The sequence below is a fragment of the Herpailurus yagouaroundi genome, unplaced genomic scaffold, assembly GCF_014898765.1.
Source record: "Herpailurus yagouaroundi ecotype Mexico unplaced genomic scaffold, PumYag 182, whole genome shotgun sequence".
In the NCBI taxonomy this organism is placed as follows: Eukaryota; Metazoa; Chordata; class Mammalia; order Carnivora; family Felidae; genus Herpailurus; species Herpailurus yagouaroundi.
In genome coordinates, this window is record NW_024412413.1 from 20,288,289 (window position 1) to 20,302,015 (window position 13,727).

Genomic DNA, 13,727 nt, shown 5'->3' on the forward strand with positions numbered 1-13,727 from the left:
CTTCCTTCCTTCCTTCCTTCCTTCCTTCCTTCCTTCCTTCCTTCCTTTAATTTAAAGATCTTATTTTTTCTAAGTAATCTCTACACCCAACGTGGGGTTTGAACTTACAACCCTGAGATCAAGAGTCACATGCTCCACCGACCGTGCCAGCCAGGCTCCCCCTGAAAAATACACATTTTCTAATCAGGGGCTTACTGACATATGGATGCTGACGACCCTCAGGATCAGTGTGAGCTTTGCTTAATTCAATCAAAATTTCAAATGAATTCCATTTCAGCCAAAAGTCTACCATCAAGACTGGGAGGAACAGTCCCATGAGAAAGATGTCCAAGAGCACAGGAGACTTAGCCTGAGACATCAGAAATCTACAGCAGACAACACACATTCAGAGTAGCAGGGAGTTGAGAGCTACCATTCTTGAAGTGCTTCACAGGTTCAAATAGCAGGTCCAAGAATGTCTCGATCTCCTCCGGTTTGGTCCCAGCAAGGAATCTCAGAACAATGGACATGCGGGTCCCTGAGGCAGATTTCCCCTGAGTTTTACTCCCAGTCTTATTTTTCATTCGGCCATACAAAATCCTAAAAAGTTAATTAAGAGAACATTATTTTCTTTGCACATTAATCCTAAAACATAATTCTAGTCATTTTGTTTTCCTAAAAGCCAAGAACAGCAAGTCAACGGACTTAAAAGGATATATTATAAAATAAGGAAAGATGAAAACAGAAATTTGTTATTTAACATATAAAATTTAGAAGAACAACAACAAAAAACAAGGCTGAAGGAAGCAGGAGGAAGGAAATAATAAAGATAAAAGGCCAAAGGGTAGTTCTTTATACGAAGAAAAAAGCAGTAAAATAGGCAAGCCAAAGGTATATCTAATCAAGGAAAAATGAAAACAATAATATACAGATTAAAAGGAAATAAGTGAATTCAACTCTAAGTAAAATAAGGAAACTGGCAAGATTTCAATTAAATCGGGAATTTCCTGGGCAAGAAAAAGCCAAAACACATAAGTGAAAGGAACTTAAGAAAACCTGAATAGAACAGTAATCATGAGTAAACATGGAACCTATACAGTTTTCAGATGAATTTTTTAAACTGTCAAAGAAAACTAATTGCTATGCTATAAAGTTTCATAGCTGAGAGAAAGAAGGAACAGTCCTTTTTCATTTATGAAGGTGGTATAACTAAGATATTGAGTTGGGCTAGGAACAAAAATAAAATTATATACCACTCTTGCTTATAAACATAAAACCCATTTCTTTTTAAAAAAAATTTTAGTGGTTATTTTTGAGAGAGAGAGAGAGAGAGAGAACACATGTGCACACGCACAAGTGAGGGAGAGGCAGAGAGAGCAAGAGACACAGAATCCGAAGCAGGCTCCAGGCTCTGAGCTGTTAGCACACAGCCTGATGAGGGGCTCAAACTCACAAGCTGTGATATCATGACCTGAGCAGAAGTCGAACATTCAACCAACTGAGCCACCCAGGTGCCTCATAATACTCATTTCTAATTACAGTATCCAGTAATGCATTAAAACAATATTAAAGCTAAATAAGAAGTATCCCAGAAATGCAAGACAGAATCACTAGCAAAACCTATTAGATTGGGGTGTTTTATACTCTTAAACATTTTTGAGGTCCCCAAAGAGCTTTTGTATGAGTTTTATCTATTGATATTTATCATAGTAGAAATTAAAATGGGTTACCATCAATATTTTTGATAAAAAATAATTTTCTTTTCCAAATCTCTCCCCACCAAAACTTAGTGAGTCTAGACTTACTTATATTTTTTTACTTATTTTCACATTTCTTTACTATCTTGCTTATTAGAAGATAACTGGATTTTCCTATCCGTTTCTGCATTCAATCAATTGCAACGTATTGTAGTTGAAGAAAATCCAGACTTTAAACAGATATGCAGGTGGGGAAAGGAAACATATTTTGTAAACTTTCAGATAATTCTTTTGTGATAACTGTGGATATTGCACTTTGATACTACACCAAACTTCAACAAGTGGTACTTTCCATTTTTTCTATTTTTTTAATTTTCTTTTTAATGTTTATTTATTCTTTGAGAGAGAGAGAGGGAGAGAGAGAGAGAGAGAGAGAGAGAGAGAGAGAGAGAATGAGCAGGGGAGGGGCAGAGAGAGGGAGGCACAGAATCCAAAGCAGGCTCCAGGCTCTGAGCTGTCAGCACAGAGCCTGATGCGGGGCTCGAACTCACAAACCATAAGATCATGACCCAAGCTGAAGTCGGACACTTAACCAACTGAGCCACCCAGGCGCCCCAACAAGCGGTAGTTTCTTAAAGGCTAGTTGCATTTGGGGCGCCTGGGTGGCGCAGTCGGTTAAGCGGCCGACTTCAGCCAGATCACGATCTCGCGGTCCGTGAGTTCGAGCCCCGCGTCAGGCTCTGGGCTGATGGCTCAGAGCCTGGAGCCTGTTTCCGATTCTGTGTCTCCCTCTCTCTCTGCCCCTCCCCCGTTCATGCTCTGTCTCTCTCTGTCCCAAAAATAAAAAAAAAAAAAACAACGTTGAAAAAAAAAAGGCTAGTTGCAATGTGCAATCTGAAACATATTCATAAACTCTGTGATCTGTTACCTTAATCTCCATCTGTCTATCTTGCACTTTGAATGGATCTTTACCCACCAGTGATTCTGTAACATGCATCGGTAATTTGGAAAATAGGCCACTCGATGAGACAACCAGTATTCAGAAGTGCTTTATGCACATTTCCTACTTTGTCATACAAGACAATAAAAAGATGAGTACTCAAGGTTTAAGATTCACCAAGAACATTAATGAAACCAGGATTTTTTTTTTTTTTTTTTTTTTAACTCCAGGTGTGTGGTAATGAAGAATGACTGGTACAGTTAGGAGGCACTGTCCTGATTAGTCGTGGGGCACCAGAAGTTGCTTCTGCCTCGTCAGCACAAATATCGGCATGCTGGGAAAAAGTAATGTCTTAGTAGTACTATGAAAAAAGTCTTAACCTCACAGACCGCCTGAGAGCATCTCAGTGACAGCCCCCGCCAAGAAAGGGCAGACTACACTTCAAGAAGGGCTGCTCTAGCAGCATTATTGTTAAATATGGCAGCAAGACAAGGATAACCACAACCACTACCATCACAGTTCATTCTTCTACTCTGTGTAGGTGATATGTAAATTTAAAAAACAGAAAAAATAAGGCTTGTTTGTTTTTACCATAAAAGACAAAATTAATTTGACTAACATTTACTACAGGCCATGGAGTACCTTCTGTCAGGGGAGACAAGTGATAAGAAAGAGGATATGCCGGACAATTATGAGGAAAAATAAAGCGAGGCAGGGGACTAAAGGGTGGTTAGAGGAAGGTGCGATTTTACACAAAGTGGTCGAGGAAGGCATCCTGACAACATGACATCGGAGAGAAGACTGAGTGAAGAAGAAGAGCTAGCCAACTTGTGTTGTGAGCACAGAGATGAGCAGGTCCACAGACTTGGAAGTGGGCTCTGAGGGGGGCAGTGAATGGAAACCATGTGGCTGGACAGGCAGGCTGCAGGGAGGTCATACCAGGCCCTCGAAGGAGGAGTGAGGACCTCCTACTTTATTTCGAGTAAAATGGAACCTTAAGGAGTTTTTTTTAAACAGCAGACTAATAATTTAATGACTTATTAACGATTACTTTTTCAACCAAGAAAATCCAATGAAAACTATTAAAATGAATATAACAAAGGTCTGTACTGTGGGTGGTTACATTATCAACACCAAAAATCAATAGCTTTTATAATCATAATTAGTTACATACCAAATGAATGAATTATTTTTACTATTTTTCAATAAAATTTAGAGGAATACTGGATTTAATTTTAACATTATTATTAAAATAACTCCACGGCAAGATCTTTCTTTATGTTAGGGACAAAGTTTATTTTATATCTTATCTTAAAGTTTATTTATTTATTTTGAGAGAGAGAATGCAAGCAGGGGAAGGACAGAGAGGGGTGGGGGGAATCCCAAGCAGGCTCCACACCACCACTGTGTGAGCCTATCGCGGGGCCTGAACTCACAAACCGTGAGATCACAATCTGAGCCGAGACCAAGAATTGGGACTCTTAAGCAACTGAGCCACCCAGATGCCCCAGGGGCAAATTATTTTCAAGTAAGTTTCTATAACAATTTGACTTCTCCAAAAGGTCCAATTAAAAAAAAAATCAAAATAAAATAAAAAGTGAAATATTCCATTATAATTGAAAAAATTATAGCTGAAGGAATAATCATATGATTATAAATGAAAGAATCATAATACTCCATTCACAACTGTTTTTGTGATCAACTTAAAAAAATCAGTTGTAAACAGTATAAATACCTCATCAGAATGGGAAACAGATCTGCTCGGTGGGCTGTTTTCACTACTGCATTATCTTCAGAAATGCTAAAATGCACTATCTCTTCCTTAAAGCTTCGGTCTTCAAGCAATCTTTGTAAGTTTTCCCTTTAAAAATAGAATACAGCACAAATCATCATTTAATAATCAATGGTACCTTTAAAAAATGCAATATAGTACAGTAATCCAAAAAACTGAAACAGGTATTAAGAATACCCATATTGTGGTTGATATCCATAAAGGAAAATTTTCACAAAATGACAGGCTTTCAAGTTTTATTTTTTTATTTTTTATTTATTTATTTTTTCAACGTTTTTTTATTTATTTTTGGGACAGAGAGAGACAGAGCATGAACGGGGGAGGGGCAGAGAGAGAGGGAGACACAGAATCGGAAACAGGCTCCAGGCTCTGAGCCATCAGCCCAGAGCCTGACGCGGGGCTTGAACTCACGGACCGCGAGATCGTGACCTGGCTGAAGTCGGACGCTTAACCGACTGCGCCACCCAGGCGCCCCAGGCTTTCAAATTTTAAAAGGTAAAAGTGACTATAAGGAAGTAACAGTCAATAACTCAGCTGTTTAAAAGAGATTCATACAAAAGCTTTTCCTTAGTTCTTACAGAGAGTGATCATTATGATTCCCTGCGTAATCACCAAGATTTTGGCGTTACTGAAGCAACATGATATAACCTTCTCAACACATATCAATGAATATTCTCTTTCCTACCTTATTACTGATGAAGAATCACTCTTAACACACAAATATACTTTCAGTTTTCATTTTATTACTTGAAAATAGCATTATGATTATGGTAGAAAAGAGGGAAATTTCCTAGGCCTTCAGAAAATTATTTTAGAAAGGCTCTCAGGTAGAAAGATAAAAATCAGCCAAAGAAACAGCATTTCTTTAGCTTCAAGTAACTTACCTGTAAGGGAGGATATGTGGATGCTTATATGTCATTATACAATCCAGGGTTATTTTCTGCACCATTTGATCCTGATGTAGCAACAGCTAAGAATGATATTTTATAGAATAAATTAATGAAGACACATATACCATGGGAAGTTATATGTGAGTAATGGGCAGAATGAAGATAAATTCTGCTGAAATCATATAAGTCTCCCGTTAAGAAACATCCAAATGAAAAAAGGAAATTTTGTTTCCCCTTATGGCCTAGAATGACAACCAATGCTTACTCAGCTTTTGGCATTAAATTTCGTCTACAATCTTTTCTGTAACTGAAGATCATATATTGTGACTGCAACAGATTCTTATTCCAACTATCAGCTTTCACTCAATCTAACAGATCCTGAAATTCCAGCACTCCGTAAGACCAATTTATGTAAAAGGAAAAGTAGCTAGCTTCTTTTGGCACAAACCCATTGTTAATACAGCTGATCAATGTTACCCAAGATGTCTTTAATACCAACAAAATCAGTACTGTCTAAAACTGTTTCTCAAGATACAGAAAATAATTATTAACTTTTAAAACATTGTACTGGAAAGGTAGACATAGGCCCTATTTATTAACAATTATTAAAAACCTAAAAGTTATTCTGATAAAGTAAATGACAAGAGAAAATTTCACAAAGAATTATAGTGGCAAGAATTTATTTTACTTACCTGAAGATACAGGTCATATAATTTGGATTCTAGATATAAGGCTCGTGGATTTGAAAACTTTGAGAAAACTTGCAAATGAGCAATTAACTGCCTAAAAACACAAAAAACAAAAACCACAGGCAACACAGAATTAAAGAACAGAGATTTTCTTAAGATGATAGTGCCCACCAATTTTAGTCTCTCTGACAACTATGCCAAACACCTTGACTATGGTTTCACTGTTAACTCACAAACAAGTTTTAATTATTTGCATTTAGGAAATTATTCTACAGAAATTCTCAATCTCACGCAGGCCTTCCTTTGAAATCTAGGCTCTCCCCCAGAAAATCATTCAGGATATGCTTCGAATGGTTTAAATTAACCAAACATGGGAAGTAATCAAACAGCAATACATTGCAAAGTTGAACACAGGTAATTTCTGAAATGATTCCTTGTCTAGTTTCGATGCAGTAGACAAGAAGGTGGTGAAATATAATCTTCCTCACTTTCATAAAACATGAACACTGATGTCAGGAAACAGAGGTCCATGTTTGGGTAACCATGACTCTTGGTTACCAAGAAGGAGTAAGAAAGAACAATATTCTGTGGTCAAAAGTTAAATATGGATATGGGACTGCCTCCAAGCCACTTAGATCATCCACTACATCCAATAAAAGAGGCTGAGAAGAGAGCTCAGTGACTCGCTCAACTTCCTAATCCATAGGCTTCATGAGGCTTAAAAAAAATTTTTTTTCTTAATGTTTGTTTGAGAGAGAGACAGAGACCGAGCACGAGAGCAGGAGGGGCAGAGACAGAGAGGGAGACACAGAATCTGAAGCAGGCTCCAGGCTCTGAGCTGTCAGCACAGAGCCCGACGTGAGGCTCCAACTTGGGAACAGTGAGATCATGACCTGAGTCGAAGTTGGACACTTCGACTGAGCCACCCAGGTGCCCCAATGAGGCTTTAAAATAGTACTTGGGAAACAAACTGTTTTCTCTCTGTGTATAATTTATAAGCTGTATAGGGCTTAAAAAAAAAAACCTGAATGAACAAACGTTCCGATTTGAAGAGGTTTTATCTGCCTATTTCAAGACTAAAAGCAGGGAGAAGTGAAGAGAGATAGAAACCATGCTGCACAGGTGATGCTGACTTTGGGGAAAGCGACTTAATGTTTCAGAGTCTCAGTTTCCTCATCCAGGCAAAGATACCACCTCCTGGATTTCCTGCAAGGATTGAACCAAACTTGTGGGGACTCTGCTCCTAAGAGTTTAGTAAACAGTGCTCCTCCTCTGCTCCCGGGCAAAAGAATGCCTGGGAAGTTAGGACCTCTTTACATATTATGGAGAAATGGGGATAAGGGTAGCACTCGTGCTTACATTTAGCTTCCATACCTGTGATGGTTAGTCTTATGTGTCCACCTGTCTAAATTACAGCAGTCAGTTATGTAATGAAACACTAATCTAGGTGTTGCAAGTATTTTGTAGATGTTGACAAAATCAGTTGGCTTTAAATAAAGGAGACTACCCTCAATAATGTGGATCGGACTCATTCAATGAGGCCTTAAGAGCAAAAACAGGTATTTCTCAGAGAAGGAATTCTGCCATAAAATTGTGACATAGAAATCCCAGTCTATGAATTTTGTGCTCAAGACTATAGCACCAAATCTTGCCTAAGTTTCTAGCTTGCCATCTTGCCCTACAAATTCTGGACCTGCTGGCTCCCATAATCACATGAGCCAATTCGTTACAATAAATCTTTACACACACACACACACACACACACACACACACACACACACACACACCCCTTCATTCTGTTGGTCTGCTTCTCTAGAGAAGTCTGATACAATGTCCATATATACTTATCACTGAGCCCTTCCTTACAGTTTTACAAATAAACTTTTAAAATTTTCTTTGAAAATATCTACTCCTTCCCCCCAACATGTATTATTTTTTTATGCTCCATGTGGCCTTAAAGAGCCAAAGAAAACAGGAACCAATTTGTATGTTCTCAATAAATACTTGCTAGCAAGGACCATGTTCCATGAAGGATTACAAACTTGGGACTATGAATTTATTGAGATGACACAGGAATGTGAGTACCAATTTACTCAAATTTTCTTTTCCTTTTTTTTTTTTTTTTTTAAGTTGGCTCCACAACCAGTGTGGAGCCCAGTGAGGGGCTTGAACTCACAACACTGACATCATTGAACTGAAATCAAGAGTCAGATGCTTAACTGACCTAACCACCCAGGCGTCCCCCTCACATTTTAACCGGTGTATGTTAGCAATATTCTAAGTTTGGCTACAGGGGGCAGAAAAATTAAGACGTGAACCTTATCCTTAAAAGACATTCTGATTTATATGGCAGATCTATAAAAAATTCATTAATATCCAAGGCAAGGAGAAGCACCATGATAGAGGCATGAAATGGCTGTTCTGAGTCTGAAGCTGAGTTAAGAGAACTTTCAGTTTAAAAGACAGGACAAGCTTCTGTAAAGAAGTAGCACAGAACAGTTTCTGGAAGCATGAGTAGAATTTCAGTTGGCAGGTGTGAGGCAAGGGCACAGCAGAAAGAGGGGAGGACACAGCAAAGGTCCAGAGGTAAGAAAGAAAGAGGTATGACTGGATAAGTAGCTTATTCATTTATTCAACAAAGAAATACGAGGACTAATCTTTTGCTAGCTGTGTGCTGAGGATACGAAGAAGAAAACAGCAATCTTGGTCTTGGAGAAAGTAGTAGGGGACAGAAAGCTCAGAGTTATGAGAAGGCAGAAACAAAAGGAACTAGTTTCAGGAAGCATGGCCACACTCTTTCTTGCCCCTATGCTTTATACACTATCTCATTCATTCATTCGTTCATTTTTTTTTTAAACTTTTTTTTAATTTTTTTTTCAACGTTTATTTATTTTTGGGACAGAGAGAGACAGAGCATGAACGGGGGAGGGGCAGAGAGAGAGGGAGACACAGAATCGGAAACAGGCTCCAGGCTCCGAGCCATCCGCCCAGAGCCTGACGCGGGGCTCGAACTCCCGGACCGCGAGATCGTGACCTGGCTGCAGTCGGACGCTTAACCGACTGCGCCACCCAGGTGCCCCTCATTCATTCATTTTGAGAGAGAGAGAGAGAGAGAGAGAACACAGGGGAGGAGGGGCAAAAAGAGAGAGGGGGAGGGGGGAGAGGAGAGAGGGAGGGAGGAAGAGAGAGGGAAAGAGAGAGGGAAAGAGAGAGAGAGAGAGAGAGAGAGAGAGAGAGAGAGAGAGAGAATCCCAAGCAGGCTGTGCACTGTCAGCAAAGAGCCAGATGCAGGGCTCGAACTCACCAACTCAGGTGAGATCATGATGTGAGTCGAAATCAAGAGTCAGACACTTAACTGACTGAGCCACTCAGGCGCTCTCACACTATTTCCATTAGCTGCCAAGTCCTTCCCTGCCCTAGCTCCCCAACAGGCTTTCTTCCATTTTTCAGCTTCAGTGGGGCCTCTCCTTTGTAACAATCTTCTCTTTGTGATAGAATTAAGTCATTTTTCACTATGATCCTAGGACTCAGTTTTTGTCGTTGTTTTTGGATTTGTCCTGCCCTAAAACTCCTTTAAAAATACTTCTTCTATAAAAAAATTTGACCAGGTATTAGACTGTGCTTCCTGTGTAGCTTTGAAGCCCAACACTTAACAAAATGCACTCAGAACAGCTGCTGAATGAACCAATAAAAGGCTCGTGGGAAGACTGAATAGGCAGATCAGTTTGAGATTTATAAAGTGCTAAAATAACACGGTAGCACCAATACACTGGATCCTTGCAGCCTCAATGCAGACAGTCTTCAAGGAAGCTGCAGTAACTTCTGAAAGCCTGATCACTTTTACTTTTTCTGAGGCTTCTTAACAATTTACGTAAGTGAACACCCCAGATGACAGGAAAGAGAATGTAATGGGGGCAAGGGGTAGGGACAAGTCAAAAGGCAAAAGCGCTGACAGATTTATAAGAGATGTTCCATTACGTGTTCCCCTAGCACACAAAATAACACCCTGGTGCCATGAGAGTGAAGGGCAAAGATCAAAGAGCATTCAACCACTCGAGGACCAATGCTCTTGTCGATAAAAAGCACTTATGATTAGATGACCCCCAAAATCCCGACAACTCAAGTCAGGGGCAAAATAAGTAATAATAAGCAACCAAAAAACTCAGAAAACTGGCAGGTTTCTTTGGGCTGCAAAAGAAAATCGCAAGGTGACGCAGCACTTCTCTGAGTAATTATCTGAGTGGTTCGTCTTGTCCAAGGCTATGTCACACTTAGGCCATCAGAGGTCTCTTCCCGTTTCTCCCAGAACCCTGGATCTGTGATCTTCCAGCAATGTTGAACTTACTTTGCTGCAGCTCTTCTGGTCTTTTTCTTCTGTGAGGGCTCACCCATGGGCACCACTTCTTCCTCCAGCTCTTCGTCATCTCCAGCATCGGGTTCCTCTTCAGTCTCCTCCGCGGCCACCCGTTTCCCTTTCCTGCGCAGATCCTGGGTGGGAGCGACCTGCAGGTCTGCTGGGTAATACTCGTTGCTACAGTAGAAAGAGATGAAGTGGAGTTGTCCTAATTCTGTTTGTGACAGATGGATGTATGTCCACGGTTCAGAGTCACACAATGAAGAGTCACCAGGGGCACCTTAGCCAAACCTCCTCACATTATTCTTTCTTATTCAGCCCCTCTTAAGTACCTGGTTTGGCAAACCTACCATTAATTGCAGTTACATTTTTAAAATCCCACTGTTACACTGTTAAAAATATTTGAAAAATCTCTTTTGGCCTGAGCTGAAATCAGTCTCTTTGTCTCTGGAACCGTAACTGGGGGAGGTGGGTATAGGGGTGGATTTTATTAAATAAGGAAAGCATAGCACTAAGACCATGCCAGTCACTTTCACCCAGACCCACTGTACTTTGCCAATGTCCTTTTGCAAATATAGTGCCACAGCAAAATTCAGTCCTCTGGACGTGGTCTGGTAAGACAGGTGGACTGTCAACTCCATTGCTTTCAGGGGCAGACACAGCATGACACAGACTCAAACTGAATGTCCAGGTAATGAAAATCACAAAGTATTTGTGTTTTGCCTCTTTAAACTAAGCTTATCCAATTCCTATTCGCGTTTGTTTTTATTTAGATTCCATCCCTTTAATTTTGGTCTGATATTTGAAGTAACTAATATTATTTTGAAGGCTGCCACAGAGTGCATTGCTTTTGAGTCATTTTAATTCCATCATCCAACAACTTGTTCATTTGTGGTCTGTTTTGTGCATGGACGGCACTGGGCTACAGACACAAGGAAATCGATCAGACAGGCTTTAAAGTCTGTACTCAAAAATACACTGATAAAATAATATGTTTGAGGGTAGCACCCTCCCAGCACACCTGGAAGACACTCCAGGTCAACACACGTTAAACTCCAGGTGAATACACAAAACTAGCCCTGGAGAGCTGGGACACTTTACTATAGTCAACTCTGTATTTTCAGCCAGCAGGATCTAGCACTTGATACCTACCAGGCAGACGAATAAATAAAATGAACAAGGTTGCTGTGTCGGTTACAAACCATACCATCATCTACTGAACAGCACCCCCACTATAATCCCAACACTCAGTTAACCATATAGAACATAAATTTTAAACTATATCTCCATGCACAGCATGTTCACTAGTGTTTGTTAAGTAAGATAACTCACACGGAGCACTCACAAGAGTGCTTCTAGCACACAGCAGGGACTCTTTAGATGTCACCTGTTATCAAGGTATTGTCATTGTTAGTCACTCCTGCCTCTGGTTTGGTTCTTCTCAAAGAATGTTTGTTTACAAGGGATTCACAAATTAGTTCTAACACTGAATTGTTGGAAACATATTTAGAAATGTAAATTTCTAGTAAAAAAAATAAAATAAAAAGCCCATAATATATTTCAAAGTCAAAATGAAAGGTGACATTTGTATTTTCCATTAGTTTGGATCATCTATAAAAGTATTTGCCATGGGTAATCCTTGCCAACTAATGTTAAATATTTTTTAAATTGTGTATCTTTTAAAAAAATATTGTGTATCTATAGTCTCTAAGTCTTCTTAAACTCAGAAACGACATCTTACAGGCTCCTCTCTCCATCCCCAGGAATCTATTAGTAATCCCTTTCTTTCTTTAGGGAAAAATTTAGAAAATTAACAGAGCAGGAAATTTATTTCCTGTTAACACCATTAGTACTTGCTTCCATATGTATAGCTCTTTGTAGCACACAAAACAACTGATAAACATTATTTTATATGATCTTCAAAACAAGGCAGGGAAGCTAAATATCGTTTTCATGTTATAAATAAATTGAAGCCTGAAGAATAAGGTGAAAAAATCATTACTCTTCCACCATGGAACCTAGTGACCTGCCTGAATCTTTGTTTGTAACCTTTGCCAGAATGAATTATTCATATAAACTTTTCTACTTATGCACTGGATCCTATCTTAACTATTCAAAGACATGACTCCAGCAATTTTATTCCCTCTCCTACATTACAAATTTTCCCTCCTTTCTGGATCATTCACAACACCAGCATTACACACAGGTGCGCTGCTTATATCTTAAACAGCAACCTACTAACAGCAGCTCTCTCCACTCCCACATCACCCTCCACCTGTCTGCTTCTTTTTTACAAGAACTATCCACACTTGCTGTTTTCATTTTTAGTTCTGTTTCCTTTTAAGCTCATTTTAATCAGGCTTTCATCCCTACCAGGTTAACCAAAACAACTCTTGTTAAGATGCCTTCTAAAGCCAATGATCAATTCTTATGCTTTATCTGACTGACATCTCAGATATGTATGATCCAACTAATTACTCCCTCTTCAAAATGCTTTCTTTACGTGGCACCTGGGATGCTACATGGTCTTGGTTCTTCTCGCACTCTTTCTGGCTTCCTTTGCTGGCTCCTTATCTCCCAACTTCTAAATCTCAGCTATCAGTCCTTGGAAGTCTTCTCTCTCTACATGTACACCTTAGGTGTAGCTTCATTCCTGGTCTCACGATTTAAAAATCATGTTTATACTGATGATTCTCAATTTATAATCTTTAGGCCAAACCTTTCCCTCCAACTTTAAACTTCAAATTCAACTGCCTATTCAACATCCCTACTTAGATGGCTATTCAGTATCCCAAACATAACACCTAGAAAAATGAATTCCTGATCTCCCCCACAAATCTGCAAACCTGTGCTTTCCTCCCAATCTCAGTAAATGGTGACTCTCTTCTTCCAGTTGCTCAGCTCAAAACCTTGGAGACATCCCCAATTCCTCCCCTTTCACCTTCCTGTACCAACATTCCCCCTTTTCCCCCAAACACTTACACATCTGATCTGTTGGCTGACCAAATTGCACAGGCTGTTCTAAGTGTAATCCCCCCCAAATATATTTTACTGACTTGAAATCTTTCCAAGAATATGCAGAATTCAACCACTCCTCATCAGCTGTACTACTACAACCTTGGTCAAGTCACCCACATTTCTTGCCGGACTTTATAATCTCTGAAGCTGGTCTATCTGCTCTGACCGACCCACAGTCTATTCTTGACATGACAGCTAGAAAAATCCTTAAGAAATCTTAAGTCATGTCACCTCTGTTTAAAACTTCTGATGTCTTTCCATTTCACTAACAGAAAAAAAACAAGTCCTTTACCGTCACTTGAAGGCCCTACACAATTTGGTCTCCTGTTAAGTTTTTGGCCTAATCTTTACTATTTTCTCCCAGGGTC

At 39.5% G+C, this 13,727-nt stretch overlaps 1 protein-coding gene across 2 annotated transcripts in view; it reads right to left on the reverse strand.

Annotated features, from left to right (window-relative positions):
- Positions 1-13,727, reverse strand: part of UTP20 (UTP20 small subunit processome component) — a 110,514-nt gene that overhangs the window by 56,071 nt on the left and 40,716 nt on the right. For both annotated transcript variants that reach the window (XM_040491097.1, XM_040491096.1), the window contains exons 22-26: positions 10,333-10,518; positions 5,991-6,081; positions 5,293-5,378; positions 4,352-4,477; positions 413-579 (exon numbers count right to left, since the gene is read on the reverse strand). In XM_040491097.1, the coding sequence (XP_040347031.1) occupies positions 413-579; positions 4,352-4,477; positions 5,293-5,378; positions 5,991-6,081; positions 10,333-10,518 (656 nt within the window). The remainder of the gene's footprint in view (positions 1-412; positions 580-4,351; positions 4,478-5,292; positions 5,379-5,990; positions 6,082-10,332; positions 10,519-13,727) is intronic.